We start from the raw sequence: 22834 nt of genomic DNA on the forward strand, positions 1-22834 counted from the left end.
TCACAGAAGCGCTTACCAGAGATGAACTACTGTGTTTTAGATTTCCACTTATATGATTCATACGCCATTAGGTGTGTTGGCCGCTAACTGGACTTTGTCTCAGTCCTCCTGAACTCACAGTGAGCAGCTCTTCCCAGCAGCCTCTGGTGCTATGCAAATGTAATGCAGATGCAACCAGAGACTCTGACATGGCTTTCTAGCAGCAGAGTAAATCACCTTAGAAGGGGGACTTCTGAGGGGAGGAAGGGGTTGAGTTCAACTGTTTCTTTTGCGGTATGGGTGACCTATTAATAATAAAATGTTGCCTTGCCAAGTGTGGAGACCCACTTTTAACACTCTCTCAGGAATTGCCCCCTCCTGAGCAGAGATGAGGGTTGGGCAGTTAATTTTCCCAAGGGGCCACATGAGAAACCAGAACTGTTGTGGAGGACCTCTCCCCCCCCCCATGCTGGCACCACCCTGCTGCCCACTGCTACCCCACAGCCAACAGCCACTTCCACCCATGCCACACACTCCTATTCTGGAGGACCACTGCCCTGCTTTCTGCTCAGACCTCGCCCCCCCCCGAAACCCCAACCGTTGCTACTGACGCACCGATGCCAATGCTGCAGGCCAGACTGGGACCACCTGCAGGCTGGATGTGGTTCGCAGGCCATAAAATGCCCAGATCTGGTATAGATGGTACAACTCTCGTGACAGACAAGGCTGAGATCCTGCAGAGGTGGGCTGGGCCCTTTAAAGCCATCCTTAACTAATTTGACATTAACAATCAGGCGACAGACAGGGTTGCCCAGGCTGGCCCCACCAGTGCCAAGGATGATCACTCGTAGCAGTCATGAAAACTGCCAGCCAGCTCTCCAGTGGCAAAGCCTGAGGGGCAGGCGCCACATCTGCACAGATCTACAAAGTCGATAGTAGTATATTTGTAGAGAAACGTACCTGAGTTTTTCCTGGTTTTTTAAAAGCAGGGATCCATTCCTCGGGAACCTAAAGATGCGTCCATTGTCCACCTCTACAGGAGGAAAGCCAAACAACATGCATGCGACGACCACCAAGGACTCTCGCTGCTCTCCAGCCTAGGAAAAATCATTGCAGGTTTTTTTTTGGTCGTACATCTGGAGCTGGAGCTGCTGCCAGAGTCACAGTGTGGCCCCCAGAAATATTGTGGGACCACTGGCATGAATTTTGCCAAGTGCCAACTTCAGGAGTACCGTCGGAAGCAGAATTGTCAACTCTGCACGAGCTTTGATGACCTCACAAAAGCCTTCAGTGGGTCACCCCACAAGGCGCATGAAAGCTCATGTCAGAACTCGGCTACCCAACATATTCATCCAGATGATGTGCCAATTCCTTCATGGCCAACGGGTGCGGCATGGTGGAGAATCCTCCCAGGCACTCCCAGTCCCCAGTGGTGTTACCTGGGCTGTGCTGGCACCCACACCGTTCAGCATGATGTTTACTTCCATGTCTGTCTTTGCTCTTCAGGACAGCTGTACCAGAATCAGCCTCAACTACAGAGTGGATGGGAAGCTGGTCAACCTGAGGAAGTTCATGATGATGTGATAGGATTCATTCCATTTATGGCCAGGTCTCTCCCCGTCTTCTGATATTGCACTACTTCGCTGAGTTCTTCTATGCTCTGGTTGGTGTCAGCTTTGATGGCATTCAACGTAGGAGACTTCAAACTATCACCAAAGTGAAGGGAACTGTACTAGGCAGCTTCCTCTCTGCCAATGATTGTACCCCAAATGCTGCCTCAGAGCCAGAGATGCCAGTCAGCATGGACAATTCTCTACAGCTTGTGCCAACTTTGGACTCACCATCAATGTTCGAAGACCATGCACCAGCCTGCTCCTCCTCATGCAACGCACACAGTCACAATCAAAGGGCAATTCAGGCCAGTTCCCTCTGCTACTCCTGTCCCGAGCAGTGACCACTCAGACTGAACTCAACTGCAGAAGAGCAAAATTGTGCTTTTGGTAGACTGTGCCCCGGTGTGGGGGAAGGTCGAGGAAACCATCCAGCTACAAAACTGAAGGTCTGCGGAGCTGTGGGAGCCATTTCCTTTCTGTGTGCCCGTGGAACGCGGATTGTGTATCAGGCACGCAAGACAGCTCAACCACTTCCACGTGACTGGTCTTCGCAGAATACTGGGCAACAAATGGTGAGATGAAGTACCAGAGACCATGTCTATCATCTGCCCACATGTGGCTGAAGAGAGACTGGTGGACAGCTCATGCCACCCATGTGCCAGGAGAGCACACACCCAGGCAGAATCTTTTTGGAAAACATTCACATGGAGGGGAGAAGAAACTCCACAAGGACATTTAAAGGCCTCCCTGAAGTTGTTGGGACATAGACACAACCATCTGGGAAGCACTGGCACAAAACCACCCTACCCAGCATGGCCTCATCCACAAGGCCTGTCAAGCCTACAAAGTAAAGCGCGCTGCGGAAGCACAACGTGTGAGCTGTCCAGAGCCAGCAATGAAACAGCTGTGGTGCCTATATTTTCCCCTTGTCTAACGTGTGCCAGGGCAAGGGTCTGTGGCCCAGTGCCGGACCACAGTCTGTTCGGAACCAGGCCATGGAAGTGGTGGGCGAGTGCACGTGCATGAAGCTGCATTTGTGAAAGTGTGGCACACGCCTGTGTAACCATCCCCTCTCCCCCCCCCCCAGCCACTTCCGCCAGTCTGCCAAGCCAGAAATGTTGGGGAACGCTGTGCCAAGACATTCCTGGCAGCCTGGAAACAACCCCCCCCCCCCATTGTTTTAACATGTCTAGTAGTGTTGAGATCTATATCAACAATGATGGACAAACCACCACCACCACGCAGAGTTTCTCCATCAGCTCCTCTCCACTTTGCTATTCCATGAAACACCCAATCAGGTCAGGGCTGCCACCTCTTTTCATGCTGTTAAAAGACACGTTTGTGGGGTACGTTTTGCGCAACAAATTAGAATATCAATGGTGCCAAGTGATGCGATGCACTTTGAGGCTGACCCAAAAGGTATTCCTTCCTTCCATTTTATTATAAAAAGTAAAGTTCTCCTGGGCTCCCTGGAAGCCGAGGGGTCTGGTTCAAGCCAAGTCACGTGACACACACCATGATGCCATCCCTACAGGCTGTGACCCGTTCCCTGCAGTGCCCCCGGGGAAAGGGGCAGCCCCCCACGTCCTGAGAGTGCTCAGATTTTTCCTTCTTTAAACTGAAACTCTGAAGCTGCCCACCACCTATCTTCCTTCCTTCCTTCCTTCCTTCCTTCCTTCCTTCCTTCCTTCCTTCCTTCCTTCCTTCCTTCCTTCCCATGAACATGCATTATTTCTACCAAGACCACCCCTCCCTGCCCCAAAGCTTTGCCAAATGTTGCCCTGGAACTGGCCTGGCACGGTGGCCTCTTCTCCAGGCTGAGCCAAAGACTGCCGGGCCCTCCCTCTGCACCCGGCACACGGGGGGAGGCGGCTGTGCTTCAGGGGCTTTCCAGAAAAAAGCTCAGAGGGAATCCGGCCACACGATGGCCATAGGTAGCAGAGCTGCTCTGGGGCTCCGGTGCGCGTCACCCGCTGTTGGAGGACGTGTGGGGGGCAGTGGAGGGAGACTTCCGCCGCTGCGTAGGGGTCCACAGAGAGCGCTCTGAGCCCTGGGAGGTGCCATAGACCCGGGGCAGGGCCCGGTGCTGGTGCTGCTGCCAGATGGCTTGGCTCACGAGGCCGGGCAGCGCATGCAGGGTGAACCCCAGCGTGTCAATTTTGCCCTCCAACGCACTGATGCGCTTCTCCAGGTCTTCGTTGCGCTCCTGCAGTTCGGACACCATGTCATACATGATGTTCTGGGTCTGCTGAGGAAGAGAAACAAGGTTACCTGGATACGGATGGACTACGGCTAGACTACTGCATTGCTTTCTTTGTGGGGCTCCCCTTATGAGCATACGGAATCTCAGGGGACGCGGGGAAGAGGGGCAGGAGCAGCAGCTCGCATCAACCCCTGTGGGAGACCCAGGGACTTAGGCATGGGAGCCTGGGGGAGGCCTCCCCAACACCAGAACTCGGGGGAATGGCTGGCTGCCTCACAAACCTTGGATAGGTCCACCAGCATGTTGGCCTGGTCGCTCAGCTTCCTTTGCTCCATCTTCACGCTTCTTAACCTGGAATGCAAAATCCGGGCTCACCCTCCTCTTTCTCATCACCAGGACTTAGCAGAAAACCAGGTGGGGGGAGGGAGGGAGGGAGGAGCAGCAGACCAACCCACCCAGTCCTCAGGTTCAGAAGCTGCCCTGGGAGGGGAGGCCCCCTCTCTTCTCTCTGGGGAGGGCAGTGGGGAGAGGCCCCTCCCCCCAGCTGTCTTTCTGCTTTCCTTCAATTCTCCAACATTTCTGTCCCCCTTGGGGTCCTTCCCCCAATCCCCTTCCCAGGCCACAGAACCTGTGGAGTTTCTACCTACGCAGCCCAAACTTCTGGGTCATGCAGGCAGACGACGGAAGCATCGCTGGGTTAGGAAAAGGGCTCTGCCACAGAGTGCCCACCATCCCGGATGCTGCCCACAAGCCCACCTTTAAGGGGCAGAATCGCCCACTGCAGCTTCCTCCTCTGGAGGACAGCCACAGGGGTAGCGGTGTCCACCATGACCCCAGCTGACCACTCAGAAACACTTTGCAAAGCCCTCGCCCCTCCCGGGTCCCCAGGCCCATCGGAGGTTCACCCAGGGGGATTAGGTCACGTGGCAGAAAGTGCCAAGGGGGAAGGAGCCGCTCGGCCCTGCCATCCATGCCCATTTGGTGCAGGGTCGGCAGTCCTGAGGCCGAGCGCTGTGCTGGGTGGCAGAGCCTGGCGCTCCTGGTGAGGTGAAGGTCTGCCAAGGCCACAGCCGTGAGCCCCGGAGGGATTCCCTGCCCACTCCTCCGCCCCTCCAGCCAAGTTGAGCCTCACCACCCAGCTGGCCCTGCCCTCCCACTGGCACCAAAAGGCTTCTCCCGAAAGCAGCCTTTCCTTCACAGCCATGAGGACTGGAAACTTAGCATGAGGGTCTACTCCTCTGCTGGGCACGTTTCCACTTAAAGTCAATCAGAATAGAGCTGGAAGGGACCTTGGAGGTCTTCTAGTCCAACCCCCAGCTCAAGCAGGAAACCCTCTACCACTCCAGGCAAGTGGCTGTCCAGCCTCTTCTTGGAAACCTCCCGTGATGGAGCCCCCACAACTTCTGGAGGGAAGCAAGATGGACGCAAAGGCTCGGACTCAGCCCTCCAGAAGCCATACAGGCAGCAGCTCCCAATTTGGGGGAACCGCCCCCCATTTCTGGACCAGGCCAGGCAGGGCGAGGCTCCCAACACCTGCCTTGAACTTGGGGGGGGGAGGGGAACGGGCATCGGATACACCAAATCCCACCCGCCCTTTAGAGGCCTGGAGCTTACAGGGGGTGATGGGGGGGCCCTCCCGGATCAATGGGGGGGTGGCAGAGAAGGGGGGAGGCAGGGGGAGGCGCAGGAAGCAGGTAAACAGGTGGACTTACTGATGGATGGCTTGGAGGAACTTACGCTGGTGTTTCCGCACCTTGGCGTGGTCGAGCTTTTTCACCAGCTTGGTGTGTTTGTAGATGAGCCACGTTTCCCTGAGCACGTTGGCTGCTGAGTTTTTCACCTGGGGAGGGTGGGGGGGGCAACAGGTGAGAAGGGAAAGCCCCCCTCCCCCCCGATGGGCAAGGGAAGAGACTAAAAAGGACCCCCACCCATGCATGTCTTCCCCAGGGAGGGGGCTCCAAAGTCTTGGGGGTGCTCCCTTCCCATGGGATCCCAGGAGGGGATCTTTTTGGAGACCCCCCTTAAAAGCAGAAGCAGGGAGTGGCAATGGGGGGCAACATTCTCTCCCCCAAGAGACAGGCCAAAGGGGTCTCCCAGGAGCAGTGGGGCGGGAAGTCCGGCTTTTGAGCTTTGAGTGACCCCAAGGAAAGGCCGAGCAGTGGGGCGCCCACGTTTCCAGACGGGCCCCACTGTCCCAAAGTCAGGAGGGATGAAGAAGATCCCAGTGGATCTCTCCCAGGGGAGAAAGGGCTTCAGAGGGGTAAATGCAGCTGGGGCTGGGCGAGGGAAAATCTCTGCAGCTGGACAGAGGAGGAGACCCCCCCCTCCCCCTCCTCAGGGCCTCACCCGCTTTGTTAATTGTGTGTCCATCATGAAGTTGTGTACGTGTTTCTCAGCTTTGGTGAGTTCTAGTTTCCGGGCCACCACGGCAACCACAAGCGCTGTGCACCCTGCGCCCTGAAAGACAACCGAGGGGGAGAGTAGAGTCACCCTCCCCACGGAGAGAGGCAGGCTCACCCCCCCACCCCCCCCTCCTGGCTTTCTGGTTCCCTGGAGGGCCGGGTGGGTTGAGCCATCTGCCCTCTCCTTTCGGTTTCTCCATCTCAGAAGTTTCAAGAATTTCTAAAATTCCTTGCAGGGAAAAATCCAGCAGGTCAGGGACATAAAGCAGAATCCAGCCGAGGTGAGAGGCGTTTGGAAAGCTCTCTTAGCTCAAGAAGTCCTCCACGTACGACCACATTTGAGCCCAACATTTCGGCTGCTAAGCGAGACTGCCGTTCAATGAGTTTTGCCCCGTTTTACAACCTTTCTTGCCACAGATGTTAAATAAATCACTGCAGTTGTTAAGTGAGCCACACAGTGGTTAAGTGAATCTGGCCTCCCCATTGACTCGGCTCAGGTTTACAAAAGGGGATCACGTGACCCCCTGGAATCTGCGACCGTCATAAATAGGAGTCAGGTGTCAAATGCCCAAATTTTGATCACGTGACATTGCAACGGTTGTAAGTGTGAAAAATGACCATAAGTCGCTTTTTTCAGTGATGTAACTTCGAACGGTCACTAAATGAATGGCCGTAAGTCAAGATCTATCTGCCGGGGGGGGAGGGGGGCAGACAAAAAAATACCTATTGGAGGAAATCTAGTGCCCTCCCTTCCCCCCCTCTTTACAGGACCCTCCGAGCCTCTTTGGGGTGAAATTCTTAGGGGGAAACAGGCTGGGGATGAGGGGCTGCAGAGTGCTGAATGCCCCATTTCAAAGCGCAGGTGGAAAAATCAAGAGTTCTGAAAAACACCTGAGAAACAAACTTTGGCTGTCCAGATGATGATGATCGTCTTATTTCTCTCTCTCTCTCTCACACACACACACACACACACTTGTGTACCAAAATTTACTGCTCTTTGCAGAACCGGCCTTGGTGTCTTTCTCAGGGTCAGGCGGCGTCTTTAAAAAGGAGCCTTTTTAAAAACCCGTCCCAGCTGGGAAGTCTGGGTTGGCCTAGATGGTCTTTTAGGGACCCATCTGATCCAGGACCTCCTTACCATGATCCCGGTGAGCAAGCAGACCCCTTTCCCGCAGTAGGTGTGGGGGACCATGTCCCCGTAGCCGATGGAGAGGAAGGTGATGGAGATCAGCCACATGGCGCCCAGGAAGTTGCTGGTCACGTCCTGCTTGTCGTGGTACCTGCGGGAGGGAAAGGGGGGGGGAAGTGGTCCGGCCTCCTGTGTACCCCCAGCCCCAGCAGACAGGACCCCACTGCTGCCCCTGCCTGCTGTAGGTCGCCCCCTGGGTGCAAGTCTTCGCCTCAGCCTATCATCTGCCCACGCTGGCCGGGCATCATGGGTGCTGGAGTCCAACCCAGTCGCAGGCCCAGATCTTCAAGTGACAGAGTTGGAAGGGACCCTGGAGGTCTTCTAGTCCAACTCCCTGCTCGGGTGGGGGACCCTCTGCCATTTCAGACAAGCGGCTGTCCAGCCTCTTCTTAAAAGCCTCCAGTGTTGGAGCACCCACAACTTCTGGTGGCAAGCAGTTCCACTGATAAATTGTTCTCACTGTCAAGAGATTTCTCCTTAGTTCTAGGTTGCTTCTCTCCTTGATGAGTTTCCACCCATTGCTTCTTGTCCTGCCCTCGGGTGCCTTGGAGAATAGACTGACCCCCTCTTCTTTGGGGCAGCCCCTCAAATAATGGAAGATTGCAATCATGTCACCCCGAATCCTTCTCTTCACTAGACATACCCAGTTCCAGCAACGGTTCTTTGTAACCTCCAGCCCCACCAATCATCTCTGCTGCTCTTCTCTATTGATTGATTGATTGATTGATTGATTGATTGGTTCGATTTATATGCCGCCCTTCTCTGAAGACTCAGGGCGGCTTACAATGCGTTAAGCAACAGCCTTCCTACTTTTGTATATACCTGCTTAGTAGGGCTTTCGCCCCCCCCCCACTAAGCGGTGTTCTTTTTTATACAAAGTCATCTTATTGCCCCCACAATCCGGGTCCTCTACACCGTTTCTAGAGCAGGGATGTCAAACTCCATTTCCTTGAGGGCCACATCAGGGTTGCATTTGAGCTTTGGGGGGCCAGGGTGGGCGTGGCCAGCTCACCACTCATGTCAGGGGCGCAGGTGGTGGGCTGAGCCCTCTGCCAGAGAAAACCGGCTCCCGACATCCGTTTTCAGCTGCAACGGCCTCCTGCAACAATCTGCCACCGAAAACGGAGCTCGGGAAGGCTGCACGCGACTTTCCCGAGCTCCGTTTTCACCGGCAGGGGCACCGCGGGCTCTTTCCAGATCTAAGCACCCCGCAGGCAGGATCCCTGAGTTCTAGAGTCTCAATGTCTTTTTTTTACATCGTGGCGACCGAACCAGGACGCACCGTTCCGCCTCTGGTGTCATCCACGCAATACGAAGCGCCACTAACCCTTCAGGGGACCTTGAGAGACAAGGAACCTTCTGGAGGAGCTTCCTGGCCTTCGCCCAGCCTGCTGGCACCCCCGGGGCACCTTTGTGGGCAGGGGGGCTCCCCTCGGCCTCCCCTGCAGGGCGAGGGGGAGGGCTCCTACCTCTCGCAGACGCGCACCGTCCAGGCGGCGATGATCCAGGAGGAGATGCTGAAGACCAGCAGGACGGTGCCGGGGCAGATGGTCATGAGGGTCTTCATGACGAAGCGGGTGTTGAAGTTGATCTTGTTCAGGGCACCGATGCTGCGCGAAGAGGCGTCGGTGAAGAGCTTGCTGTGCAGCAGCATCACCCGCCCGATCAGGTAGAGGCGCAGGAACATGGGGATGGAGAGCGTGATGTCCACGTCCGTGCTGGCCTCCGAGGTGGCGTAGGTGAAGGCCAGCCGGGTGGTCCAGGTGAAGAAGTACTGGCCGGGGATGGGGTGGATGGCGCAGACCAGCAGCTCCAGGGCGATGAAGAAGATGCGCTCGTAGGTCATGGCGATGCGCCAGTCGTCCGCCCCGTTGTCCACCATGAAGAGCTGGACGGGGCACAGAGGGCGGTCAGCGGGGGCTCTGCCCGGCTCTGGGGTCAGCAGCCTCCGTCGGATGCCCCCAACTCTGACCCTGCTCTGACTCACAAGAGCTGTACAAATAGTCCTCGACTTACAACACTTCACTCAGTGACCATTGGAAGCTACATTGGCGCTGGAAAAAGTGACTTATGAGAGTTCTTCACTCTTACGACGGCTCTTCTCACACGATCCAAATTCGGACTTTTAGCAACTGGCTTGCATTTATGACAGTCGCAGCGTCCCCGGGTTATGTGATCCCCTTTTGCCACCTTCTGAGGGGGAGCCAAGTCAAGGGGGGAGCCGGATTCACTTAACGACCCTGTGACTAATTTAACAACGGCAGTGATTCCTTAACAAATGTGGTGAGAAAGGCGGTAAAATGGGACAAAGCTCACGGAACAACCGTCTCTCTTCGAAGCAGAAACGTTGTGGTTGCAAGCCGAGGAGCAGGAGTGACCAATGCAACCCCTGCAAAGCCGGCCAGGGCCAGAGGGGGGCCGAATGATCCCCTGCAGCCTCTCGGTTGCCCCAAGGGAGCCCAACGGGAGAACCTGCTTTGTTTTAAGAGGCGAGGCCGCCTCTTCTGCTTACGGTGCCAGGAAATCCACCCGCAGCAGCCTCCCTGGGCATCGGCCCACCACAGAGCCCAGCGGCGCTTCTGTGCCTGCCTGGCAGCCATGCGGGCCAAGAGCTTTGAAGGAGGTCCCGGGGCAGCCCTGCTGGACCCTCCGCCTCTTCCTGGGCCAGCCTCCCGCCATCCCTTCCTGCCACCCCATAGCCGGGCAGGCCCTGGAGCACAGCCCTCTGCCCGTCCTCGGGACCGACCCCAGGGGGCCTGCTGGCAACGCCTCTCTCCTCCTCCTCCTCCTGCAAGGGCATTGGGGACGGCAGCCCCTCGGCGCCTCACCTGGATCTCCCGGGCGTGGTACATGATGATGAGCCCCAGCAGGATGGCGGTGGAGAGGCTGATGAGGCATTTCAGGGCAAAGGAGTAGGACGAGTCCTGGCCGGAGAGAGAGAGAGAGAGAGAGAGAGAGAATGAGACGGAGGGAGGGAGGGAGGGAGGGAGTCAGGCAGGAAGGAGGCAAACCTGCCACGCATCCTCCCCATCCTGTGGACTGCCACAAATTTGTGGGGGGGGGGTGGATGAAGCCAAGCCAATATCCTGGCAGTCGGGTTGAGTTGAGCCATTCTGATGGGTGGCAGCCCCAATGGCATCCTGCCCTAAAAGGAGGGAGGAAGCAGCAAGGGGGTAGAGGGAGGGGCAGAGGGACCAGAGGTGCCAGCCCAGAACAGAGCCTGGCAGATCCAGCCATCGAATACCATTGGATATTTGCTAAGGGACCAGGGTGGGTGGGGGGGACTCGGGAGAAGGGGAAATCACTGGGTTTAGAGAGAAATATTCTGATCTGGCTTTGCTTAACCACTTGGCTTTAGTTCAAGTATATTTTTTGCTGCCAATGGAGTCGAGGGTCTTTCTTTCCTAAATGCCCAAGCTGGGACAAACCTGACAGACCCTCTCCACTAAGAGGAAGTGGGGAGTATAGAACCATGAAATCGGAACGGAATCCAAAGATCATCTAGTCCAACCCCAAACAGAGTACAAGCAAGCCAATTCAACCGTCCTCTCTTTCAAATCTTTTTTTTTAATTCTTATTTTATTGTTAAATTTATACGCCTTCAGAGATGGGGATGAGTTAACTAAGGATTACGTTCCCGGCTCACTCTTGGTCTGTCTCCCAGGGTTGAATACAAATTGGCCTCCCCTCCCCCACTGCTTAAGGTCCATGGGTCGGACAGAATTCAGTGCAGTCACTCATGGGTGGAGGGGCATATTTTGACCAAGACATGCCAAACCGACGGGTGCTGTCAATCAAGGCTGCTGGGTTATGTTAAAACGTGGATTAGCAAAGCCAGGATGGGCCTGGAGGCCTTGTGGGGAGGACCTTCGGAGGCGAAAGCATGAGGGAGGGAGGGGGGGAGGCCATGGGTCTGAGTGAGGATGGCTGGGAGGCAGTGAGGAATCTCTCCAGCAGGAAAAGTGCCAGTTCAGTTATGGGCGAAAGGGTAGAACCTGCGCCAAGGGGCAGGAAGGGGTGTGTGGGGGGAGCTTCAAATAGAGATTGGAGCCCCCAGGCTGGGGGGATCATTGTGGGTTTTGTCACCAGAGACCGATGGGAATGGCAGAGCCAAGCACGAATCTGGGGGAAACGGGGGCGTTCTGGGGGGAGGCAATTTGGGGAAGCCCCTCCAACGCTGTCCTTCTGGACCTCACGGAAAGCTCAGAGAGGTGAGAGGGTGGGCACCAGAATTCGGACTCCAGGACAGCCCTGTCCGGTCGGCAGGCCTTACCTTGGAGTAAATGCCCCAGGACAGCTCCGTTTCCGTCACCATCACCACGATGCCGAACATGCCGAAGATGAGGGCGTAGTCGCTCAGCCGCTTGCGCTTCTCAAAGAGTGCCCGCCGGTGCCCCAGCCGGTGCCCGACGTTCTGGTTCCTCTTCTGGGGCTGGGCGGACCCCCCGGCTCCCTCCTCCGCCCTTCCGTCCAGCTGGGGGTCTGAGCCCTTGCCACGCTCGGCCTTGGAGACGACCACCTCCAGGTCGGAGTCGGGGAAGGTCTGCAGGGGCTGCGTCTCGGTGTCCAGCTCGCGCAGATGGCGGGGGGAGATGCCCAAGCGGCCCAGCGGCCCGATGGCCCCCCCGTTGTGCCTGCAGCTGTTCATGGCTATCTCGGTGAAGGGGCTGCACTCGCCGGCCGTGTGCCTGGACCCCGCATGGCTCAGGGGGAGGCAATTCGCGTTTACCTGGGGAGGGGGAGGCAGGAGGAGAAAGACCCCATCAGCGCCCCATGTCAGCAGCGGAGACCCCTGAAACATTTCAGCCGCCAGCTGGACGTGGAGCGAGCCCAACCAAATACAGGCAGTCCTCGACTTACAACACAGCCAAGCAGAAAATTTCTGTTGCTAATTTCATGACCTTTCTCGCCCCTCGTTGTTAACTTAGCAACGCGGTTGTTAAGTGAATCCGGTTTCCCCATTGCTTGTCAGGAGGTCGCAAATGGGGATCACGTGACCCCCCCCCCGGGAGTCTGTGACCGTCATAAATACGAGTCAGTGGCCAAGCAGTTGAATTTGGATCATGTGACCCCCTGGGACACGGAGACCGTCATAAATTCATACCGGTTGCCAAGCACCCCAATGTTGATCATGTGACCAGAGGGATCCTGCAAAGGTCGTGAGTGTGAAAAACGGACGTAAGTCACTTTTTTCAGTGCCGTTGCAACTTTGGCCACTAAACAGCCTCCTCTCCTTACCAGCCTAGCAATTGAAGCCGTGGCTGCCAACCAGCCCACAGGGCCACTCTCTCTGCCAAGGTTCCCCCCCCCCCAGGCACAACAGCCGACCGCAGGAGCCTCCCCCTCCTGGCACAGGAGGAAGCCATGCCAGGGGCCTCCCACCTCTGAGAGGCGGCCCACAGGGCTTCCAAATGCCCCAACCGACCCACAGAACTTCTACCAGCCAATGTGCCAGCCCCGAGCTGCCCAGATTCGCTACCTGGGCGCCAGCAGGACCTGGTACAAAAAAGAGAAGGTGGCAGCCATGCCGGTGGGATCCAGGCTGTTCTGGGTTCAGATAACTTGGCACCAAGTTGATTTTGTTGGTTCTTAGCCTGCAGGTCTACGTTTATTCTACATTTCAGCAGGTATGTCTGTCACCAGCCAGTGGTACGGAGAACCACATGGAGAAAAGCTCCCTCTCGGAGGAAGGCGGGCCAGTCACTCCTGGAAACTGCCAGAACACCCCCACACCCCACACAAGGATATATCCGAGCTCCAGGAGACTTTGCCCACCAAACCCAGTCTGCCCTTTGCCTTGCCCGCATTGTGCCCAGCTCCCCAAAACTGCCAGTGAGCCCAACATGGCACCCCCTTTCCCCCCTCCTGTTCCACAAATCTCCCTTAGCCCTCCTGGGTGGGATCTATGTGCCACCTGAGCCTGGCACCCGTTGTGCCAGGCAGCACCTCCCTGCCCACTCCCACAGTTGGGAGCCTTTTTCCATTTGCTCTCCTGGCAATGTTTCCCTGGTTGTGCCTCCACAAGGCTCAACGCTTTGGCACCCAGGCTGTCCTGCCCGGGAACCCAACTCCGCCCCTGGCTTTGAAGGTGTTTGGGCTGCCCAAAAGGCAGAGGGAGGGGGGGCAGGAGACAGCCAGAATTCAGCTGGAATGCAAAACAAGCCAAGATGCTATAACGACCCTGCCCCCCACCCACCCCCACCCATTTAATTAGCCTTTCCCTTCTTTTGCAAAAAGGTGTCCCAGATTCATGAAGACCCTTTGAAGGTCTAAAAGTCTCCAGAGGGGCCCATGCAGACTTACTGGCAAAACCTGAACCCAGAGCCTCCTGTGAGCAAACAATGGCAGCCAAAGAACAAAGGCCCCTCTCTCCATCTCACTTTAGCGGGGGTCACACAGACTCCAGGTGAATAACGCACAGGGATCGTCTTCATGCAATAGCAACAGCGCTTAGACTTATATACCACTTTACAGTGCTCTACAGCCCTCTCTAAGTGGTTTACAGAGTCAGCCTGTTGCCCCCAACAATCTGGGTCCTCATTTTACCCACCTCAGAAGGATGGAAGGCTAAATCAACCTTGAGCTGGTCAGGATTGAACTCCTGGCAGCCAGCAGAATTAGTCTGCAATGATGTATTCTCACCACTGGGAGGGAAGGAGGGAGGGAGGGAGGGAGGAAGGGAAAGAAGAAAGGAAGGAGAGGGAAGAGGGAGGGAAGGAGGGAGGGATGGAGGGAAGAAGGAAGGAAGGAAGGAAGGAAGGAAGGAAGGAAGGAAGGAAGGAAGGAAGGAAGGAAGGATGGGCAATAGCACTTAAGATTTATATCCCGCTTTACAGTACTTTTACAGCCCTGTCTAAGTGGTTTGCAGAGTCAGCCTCTTGCCCCCAACAATGTGGGTCCTCATTGAGTCAACCTTGAGCTGCTCAGGATCGAACTGCTGGCAGTGAGCAGTGAGTTAGCCTGCAGTGCTGCACTCTGACCACTGTGCCATCATGGCTCCTAATGCAATCAGGTTGCCCAAACCAGGAAGCAGATTAAGGCTCCCCACAATTGCCCCACACCTCCTCCACCCTCCGAAGGGGTGGCCTTGAAGGAGATGGGGAAGATCAGCTACCAAAGGGAGAAGCACAACATGTAACTGAGGCTTATGCAGAAGGTACGGAAAAGGCATCTTCCTAACTCACAGGATGGGGGGGGGGAGGGAAGGATGGTCAGACAGGGGAGATTTTGCCACTGCAGCCCCTTAATACAGGTAGCTTCGTCTTCTGCTGTCGACTTCCTTGCCTCCCTCATGGGACAGGCACCCACCCGGCACCCTGGCTGTGCTCTGCCCCTCCCCTTCTTATGTGCCTGTGGATTACAGCGGGGAGGGGGAGGTGGGGGGGTGCCCGCCTGAGACTTTGCATAGGGCGGTATAGAAATAAAATTATTATTATTATTATTATTGTATATACTTGTCCCTACTGGATGTGTGGCCAGCGAATAAACATAGATAGATAGATAGATAGATAGATAGATAGATAGATAGATAGATAGATAGATAGATAGGAAGGAAGGAAGGAAGGAAGGAAGGAAGGAAGGAAGGAAGGAAGGAAGGAGAAAGTTAAAACTGGGCTGTCAGAGAGGTGGAAAAATATGGGCCTCCAGACAGGGCAATGATCAGCCAGGGAAACCCCCACCTCTCCCAGCCATGGTCTGAAATGGTTTTCTGTGTGAGGAGGGATTGGGCCAGGAGACCACCAAGGTCCCCTCCAAGTCTGTTCTTCTCGACACTGGGGTGGAAAGGACGGTAACTGGGAGTAATGGAAGAAGAACCCCCCCCTCTGCCAGCAAAGGGCCCCCCGTGCCAGCCAGGCCCGTGGGAAGGGGGCTGCAGGGGGGGCACCTAGTCTGGGCACCAGGGAATCCAAGTAGGCATTCAGCTGGTGCCAGTCCCCCGCATTGGAAAGGAAGGGGGGAGGGGCTGAGGGTGCCCCACATACACAGCCCCCAAAACTTCTGACCTTTCCCTCCACAACGCTGGAGCTTGTAGGGGAGGGGGGAGGGGAGAACTCACCTTGACCTCCCACCCCACATGGCTGCTGGTACAGATGTTGAGGAGGGTCTTGGGGGGGATTCTTCAATTGGCGATGGCTGGGCCAAAGAAGCAGGCAGGTGTGGCGCTAATGGAACAGAGGAAATTGGGAGGGTAGACCCCCCCCAGGACAAAGGCCTTCCTTGACTTAAAGGGGGAGGGGGAGAATTGAATCTAAAGACCAGAAAGGATTCCCCCCACCCCCTCCCCTCAGGGGGGAGGTCCCAGGACAGTCCTGGCTGGGGAGGGGGGGCAGCGCTGATGAGGAGAAGGCACCCTCTTTGGGACCAAGTGGGTCTCTGCACCCCACCTGCCCATCCCAGGGGCAGTCCTGGGCACCCCCCTCTTGGCAAGGGCTGTGAAAGGGGGCAGCTCACTCTGGCCACCACTGGCTTCAACCGGCTCTCCACACACCACGATGGCTGGGAATGCTGGACATTGTAGTCTGCCAGGCCAGGGAGGATGATCACTTCCTAAAATGCGCCAGTGAGGCCTCAAGGCTGCCTCTTCTGCAGCCAGAATGCCAGAAGCGTCTCTGTGGCCTGAATCTCCTGGAGGAGAGGAAGCGGCCCCCGGCCTGACCCTCGCCCCCGCCCCCCATATTCCACCGCCCTGGAGACCTGGGCAAAGCAGGGCAAAGGGGGAGACCAGGGGTCATGCTGGGCAGAGGGTCCGGCTATCCTTGTGCCCAGCTCAGGGGGGGCTTTGAAGAGGCCAAACCCAACCGCCAATTTGGGGGCACGGGAGAAGCCCCCTTTGGGCTGGTTAGCAACCCAAACCTGGGGACTACAATTACCACCATCCAGAGCTATGACCACAACTGGTTGGGGATGATGGGGTCATAACTATTGCACTTAGGAGTCCTGACTGGGGACAAGCTGTTCCCCCCCCAATTGCAACAGGGCAGCCCCGCAAAAAATCTGCAATAGCCAAGCAGTGGCACAATTCAGCTCCAGGGTCCTTCAGGCAGAATACTCAAAATGCAGCCCCCCCCCCACAGCTGACCCAGCCCCCGTGCAAAAGTTTGGATCGGGCACCGGTGGGGCAGAGGAGTCTGGAAGGCAGAGAAGAGGGTCCCTGGGCAGCCTGAGGGGGAGACAAGGCAGGCCGACCCCCCTCCTCACTTTTCCACTTCCAAGGGCATCTTGACCTCCCCCTCCCCAGCAGCAGCGGAATTCACTCCCGGCACTCAAGGGAAACAGGCCTCTTCTCTGCCTCAGGGTCGGACTCTGCCAGGGAAGGGCGCTCCAGGCTGGCTCAGGACTCCCTGAGCTGTGGGTCCCCAGGAGGGCATTCAGCTGGTCCAGCAGGGAAGCCGATGGAGGCAAGGCCTGGGGAGCTTTCACACCCAGCAGCCATCAATCAGCTATGGGGGGTGGAAAGGGAAGGGGCCCTTCAGGCCCCCTTTGATCCGCGTTCGGGGCTCTTCCCATCAGCCGCCTTAGTCGGGGGGCCTCCTTGTCCAAGGGCAGTCTACCTCGGGGCTCGGCGGCGGAGGCACGCATTCCCAAAGCTTCCCATCGGCCCCGGAGCCCCGGAGCCTCGGCAGCCCCGGGTCCAGCGCGGGGGGAGGGGGGCGGCCCAGCGGCTCCCACCTTGTCTTCCGAGGTCCGGACGACGCAGCCCCGGGCCCGCAGTCTCCCCCCCCCCCGCCAAGCAGCTCTCCGGGCTCTGCGGCTGCTGCGGAGGCTGCCCCAGCCCGGCCGAGGGGCGGGCCTCCCCCCAGGAGCTCACCTGCTGGGCGCGGCGGGGCGGGCGGGGGTCGGGGGGCGGTCCGAGCGGGAGGGCCCCTCCGCAGAGCGCCTGCAGCGACAGGTAGACCAGGTGGCCGGGCGCGGGGCGGGCCGGGGCGGGCCGGGGGCGGGCGGCCAGCCGGAGCCCGCCGGGGGGCTTCTGGTCCGGCGCGGCGGGCTGGGCGCTGCGGGCGCGGGGACGCGCGGGCGGCGGCGGCGGCGGCGGGAGGAGGGTGACGGCGGGCGCTCGCCACGGCATCCCCGGCCTCGCTGCGCCCCGCCCGCCCGGCCCGTCGCTCCGGAGGCGCCCGCTGGAGTCCGGCCGGTCGGTCCGTCGGTCGGTCGGCGGCAGCGCTTCGGATTGGCGACGCCTCCCGCCCCGCCCCGCCCCCTCCCGCCACGGGACCCGCGCCCGCCGCAGCCCCCCCCCCCCCAGCGAGTCCCGCGAAGGGCTGGGCCGGCCCGGGGCTCTCAGGCGGCGGCTCTGGAGAAGTTGGGGGGGGGCGCCAGCGGTGCGAAGGAGGGAGCCCCGAGACCCCCCCGCTGAGAGCGGCCCCGTTGCAAGGAGGAGCTGGCCAGGAGGGGGGTCTGCAGGGGCAGGAATGCCTAAAGGACCCCCCCCCCCCGAGAGCTGTTCTTCTCCCTTGGCCTCAGGGGGCTTCTGGCCTTTTCCTTCCCCCCCAGGGAAGCTCTGGCAGGACACTGCAGAAGAGGGACAAAGACCCTCGGGACCCTCACCCAGCCTGGCTGAGCAGGGCCCTCCCCCCCCTCGGCCTGAATCGCCCAGTGTTGGCTTTCAGCGGCTCCCCTTCCACTCTGGTGTGGGGCGAGGGAGGGAGGAAGGGAGCGGAGCTTCCCCCACTCTGATGCTCTTGGAGGGTGGGGCCCCGTGGTCGTCCCCTCCCTTTGCTGCTCCCTTGGGGTGGCCCTGTTGCCCCCCCCTTGTAAGGTTCAGAGCCCAACCAGAGCTGGGGAGGAGGCAGGGGCAGGACCCACCTGGAGCGACCACAGTAGCAGTCCAGGCTGCTGCAGGTCAAGTTGTCTGTCATTTAGGCTTCCCAACCCTGAGCTGCATTTACCCATTTGAAGCCCTTTCTCCCTGGGCAGGGATCCACTGGGATCTGTTCTGATTCCTTCCGACTTTGGCCCTGGACAGTGGGTCTTCCTCTGCAAACGCGGGTGCCCCACTGCTCGGCCCTCCCTGGGGGTCGCTCAGGGAGGCTGAAACGCAGGGCTGCCCCTTCCCCTGCTGCTCTCCTTGGAGACCCCCTTTGCCTGTCTCTCTGGGTGAGAGTGGCGCCCCCTGTTGTTCCCCTCTGCTCCTTCTTTTGAGCTTGGGAACCACCCAGGAGGGCCACTCCAGCTAAGATTGCCCCAAAGCCTCAGCCTGTGGGCCTCCCTCCCACAAACGGAATTCCTCCTTTTGGCTACAGCCTCCCGTCCCCATGCTCAGCAACAGATAATAGTGCCAACACCTGAAGCCCAGGGCAGGAATAGGAAGCGAAACCCTCTTTCAATATTTGCATGAATTTCACCGAAGGCAAACAGTAGTGGCTTAACGCAATTCACAAGGAAGCCCATGTACCCCCAAATACCAGATAAAGCCAATAATGTTAGTGACAAAACCTCAAACAAAACCAGGGTGTGACTTGGCCTGCATGCACCCTCAAGAAGACAAGCTAATAAAAAAAAGAGACACGTCTGAATGCCAGTCTAAGCCCCCAATCATCCCCGTTTTGAATTGTGTCTCTTGATGTTAACAATTTCTACCTACGCCCTGGCATTCTTCGGAAAAAAGGCAGTCCTAGGGACTGGCATGTGGCTGTCTGCCATGACCACCACAATGCTGTAAAACTCTAAATGAACCGCACAACAGCAGAAGAGCAGGTTAGCTGAGGTCTTGCCACTGGAAGTGCCTTTGGTGTCCACAGGAGTATCCTGGGAATGGGCAGCTGTGCCCAGCCTGCCCCAAAGGAGGTTTAGTCTTTGGAAGGGAGGTCAAAGGGACGAAGGGGCAGCCTTGGGAGGACGCCCCATCCTGGATGACCAGCTGACCCTTCCTGTTCCTGGCAGGAGATGGAAGAACCAATTCCAGCTGAAAGTTTTTTTAAAAAACACTTTCCAAGAGCAGTTGGAACTGGAACTCAGATGCACAGGACATGTCCCATGCTTTGGAGGCTAGATCCTGCCTTGGACAATGGGGTGGACTGGATGACCTCTTGATGTCCATAAGTGCCCTTGTAGCCGTTTATAGCTGCCTCCCAGCTGAAGCAAAGGGGTTCTCAGGGAGCAGCGGCTAGCTTTCCTTCTATCTGGCTGGGGGGGGCAAGGGGGCTTACCTGCTCAACTCCAGTCATAGGGGACCGGTCTGGAGGGGCTCAACCTACAGTTGGCCCACCGTGGAGAGAAGCCGGGCCAGCCCGTGGCCTTCCTTGGTTCTGGGAGCCATTGGTTTCAGCGTCCACCTGGAAGGGAAGGAGGAGGGGGTGGGAGAGAAGAAAGCACCTGTCAGTCACCAAAAATGAGGGAGCTCACGATCTGTGTGGAGGAAGAGAGGAAGATCAGGGAAATGCTGATGCCCCCCCCCCCATTGCCACAAACTGGAATCAGACACATCATAGTGATGTATTTCAAGGCACTCTCTATTACACAGAGAAGAACCAACAATGATAAGGACACCCCCACCCCTTTCCTGGCCAAAATCTGCTGAAAAATAGAATCACAGAATGAAAGAATTGGAAAGGACGTTAGAGGTCCCTTCTAGTCAAAATGAAATGCAATGGTGAAAAAACAAAGGTTCCACGTTTAGGCAAGAGAAACCAAATGCACAGGTACAGTAGAGGTGGTACCTGTCCCCATGGGAGCAATTGTGAGAGGCATCTTGGATCGTGGATAAGCACTTAAATAGGAGCCAGCCGTGTGCTGCAGCGGCCAAAAAAGCCAACGCAATCCTAGGCTGCCTAAACAGAGGGATAGAATCAAGAGCACGTGAAGGGTTAATGCCACTTTATAAGGCCTTGGAAAGGCCACACTTGGAATTCTGCATCCAGTTTTGGTTGCCACTAAAGATGTGGAGACTCTAGAAAAAGTGCAGAGAAGAGCAACAAAGATGGATTAGGAGACTGGAGGCTAAAACGTAGGAAGAACGGTTCCTGGAACTGTCTGCCTAGTCTAGTCTGATGAAGAGAAGGACCAGGGGAGACAGGATAGCAGCCTTCCAATATCTCAGGGGCTGCCACAAAGAAGAGGGAGTCAACCCATTCTCCAAAGCACCTGATGAGGGCAGGACAAGAAGCAACGGGTGGAAACTCATCAAGGAGAGAAGGAACCTAAAACTAAGGAGAAATTTTTTCCCAGTGAGAACAATTAACCAGTGGAACTGAAGTTGCCTCCAGAAATTGTGGGGGCTCCAACAACGGAGGCTTTTAAGAAGAGATTGGACAGCCACCTGTCTGAAATGGTATAGGATCTCCTGCCTGAGCAGGGGGCTGGACTAGAAGACCTCCATGGTCCCTTCCAACTCTGTTATTCTTAGCCCAACACCAACACCCCGCAGGAGACCCTGTACAATTTGAGACAAATGGCTGTCCAGTCTCTTCCAGTGGTGGAGCCCCCACAGCTTCTGGTGGCAAGGTGTTCCAGTGGTTGATTGTTCTCACCATTAAAAAAACCTCTCCTTAGTTCTAGGTTGCTTCTCTCCTTCCTCAGTTTCCATCCGTTGCTTCTTGCCCTGCCTTGTAAGGGAAGGGCTTGCACTGCCTCTCATTCTTGCAACCCCCTTCTCCTCCCCCCCCCACCCAGTTACTTCCTGTAGGAGAAAAGCCGACTTTGGTTTGATGGGTGGAGGAGGCGGAAGGGGGCAGCAGGTAAGAAAGAGGCTGCAACCTCAGCTCAGCTCTGGAAGAAAGGAGAGAAAAGGCAGTAAAGAAAGGAACGGGAAGGAAGAGAGCAGCTCGGTGGCTTTGAGCAACATCCAAGCACTGAAGGGGGCCAGAAGTTCAGTGAGACTTGGGGGCCTCAGATCTTGGAGAGAAAGAGAGTTTCAAACAAAGGGGAGACACAGATGGCTGCTGAAAAAAAGGGGGGCTGTTTTACTGAGTATTACGGGAGATAAAGCAGGCAGCTGACGAAGCCCCTTACTACACAAAACCTTTGCAAGAACAGTTGGCACCCAAAACATTGGTAGCAGACAAGGATCGGCCGGTCTACAGGTGGTCCTCGACTTACGACCACAATTGAGCCCACAATTTCTCTTGCTAAGCAAGACAGCTTTGCCCCATTTTATGCCCTTCCTTGCCCCCGTTGTTAAGTGAATCACTGCCATTGGTAAGTTAGTAACACTGTTATTAGGGGAATCTGGCTCCCCCACTGACTTTTTAACAGATTAACAGACTTCGAAGGGATCATCTAGTCCAACCCCCTGCCCAAGCAGGACACCCGACACCCTTTCTGACTTTGTTTGTCAGGAGGTTGCAAAAGGGGATCATGGGAACACCCCACTCCCCCCACACCCCGGATGCTGTGACCGTCACAAACGTGAACCGGTTGCCAAGTGTCTGGATTTCGATCAGGTGACCATGGTTGTAAGTGTGGAAAAACAGCCATAAATCATTGGAACCTGGAGCCGCCACTAAACAAACGGTTGTAAGTCGAGGACTAACTGAAGAAACAGAGGGAGATTTCGCCTTGAAGGAGGGCTTTGACACAGCTTCCTCTGCCCGCTAGAAGTAATGCAGAGCTGCCACTAGGAGTGGGAGCCAATCGGAATGAAGCAGTTCCGTGGCACGCAGAGCGCAAGACTGGAAAACGGCCTGTGCTGTCCTTGCGCCAGAGGTCAACCAGCGACAGCTCAGTGCAGGGGTAAAGGGGGAATCTGCCGGAAATACAGAAGAGAGTCCCCAGCAAACTGTTTGTGCAAGCTCATTCAATTCAATTCAGATTAGAGCTGGAAGGGCCCTTGGAGGTCTTCTAGTCCAGCCTTCTGCTCAAGCAGGAAACTCTACACTACAGCATGTCAGACCAGTGGCTGCCCAGTCTCTTCTTCAAAACCTCCAGGGATGGAGCACCCACAACCTCTGGAGGCAACTTCTGTTCCTCTGGTGAATCGTCCTCCCTGTTAGGAAGTTTCTCCTTAATTGTCCCAAAGGTCCTTTTTTCAGGAGGCAACTGGACTTTCTTGTTTTTTCTTTTGAAGACGTTTTGCTTCTCATCCAAGAAGCTTCTTCAGCTCTGGCAGGATGGTGGGGAACGGAAGGATTTATATTCCTTGCAAACAGCTGGTCATTTGCATCCTTTTAGAGCAGTGGTTCTCAACCTGTGGGTCGGGACCCCTTTGGGGGTCGAATGACCCTTTCACAGGGGTCGCCTAAGACCATCGGAAAACACATTTTTTCAATGGTTTTAGGAATAATTTTATGGTTGGGGGTCACCACAACATGAGGAACTGTATTAAAGGGTCGCAGCATTAGGAAGGTTGAGAACCACTGTTTTAGAGGGTCCTTGAAGCACTTGGAGGTTTACCTGTGTCCTCGAGATCATCTGAGTGGTGCAAATGGTTCCTGTGGTCTGCAATTTTTCCTCTGGAAATCCATTCCAGAGTGTTCATCCCAAATAGTGTGGCTAAAAGTCTGGAGAGATTCTC

General features: G+C 56.5%; 1 protein-coding gene across 2 annotated transcripts; it reads right to left on the minus strand.

Moving 5' to 3' along the window:
- Positions 1-3023: 3023 nt before the first annotated feature.
- KCNN1 (potassium calcium-activated channel subfamily N member 1) lies at positions 3024-19555 on the minus strand. 2 transcript variants are annotated; one of them, XM_070944791.1, is made up of 9 exons: positions 19533-19555; positions 11660-12115; positions 10215-10310; positions 8856-9274; positions 7336-7477; positions 6142-6252; positions 5508-5635; positions 4077-4146; positions 3024-3837 (listed from the first exon to the last, which is right to left on the minus strand). In XM_070944791.1, the coding sequence occupies exons 1-9, from the start codon at positions 19548-19550 to the stop codon at positions 3559-3561; spliced, it is 1719 nt and encodes a 572-aa protein (XP_070800892.1). In that variant the 5' UTR covers positions 19551-19555; the 3' UTR covers positions 3024-3558. The 2 variants fall into 2 exon arrangements, with proteins under 2 accessions (XP_070800892.1, XP_070800888.1); XM_070944787.1 differs by having other exon boundaries at positions 3024-3840.
- Between the last annotated feature and the right edge of the window lie 3279 nt (positions 19556-22834).

This window comes from Pituophis catenifer, unplaced genomic scaffold (genome assembly GCF_029215685.1).
Source record: "Pituophis catenifer annectens isolate HBS135680 unplaced genomic scaffold, rPitCat1.0.hap2 SCAF_1, whole genome shotgun sequence".
Taxonomy (NCBI): domain Eukaryota; kingdom Metazoa; phylum Chordata; class Lepidosauria; order Squamata; family Colubridae; genus Pituophis; species Pituophis catenifer.

Bases quoted from the DNA above. Each gene is read 5' to 3' on its own strand.
- KCNN1 (XM_070944787.1), bottom strand. The intron at 10,311-11,659 runs GTAAGGCCTGCC...CTCTCCGGCCAG, and splicing joins CCTGGGGCATTTACTCCAAG to GACTCGTCCTACTCCTTTGC. The intron at 9,275-10,214 runs GTGAGGCGCCGA...TGCCCCGTCCAG, and splicing joins ACCACGCCCGGGAGATCCAG to CTCTTCATGGTGGACAACGG.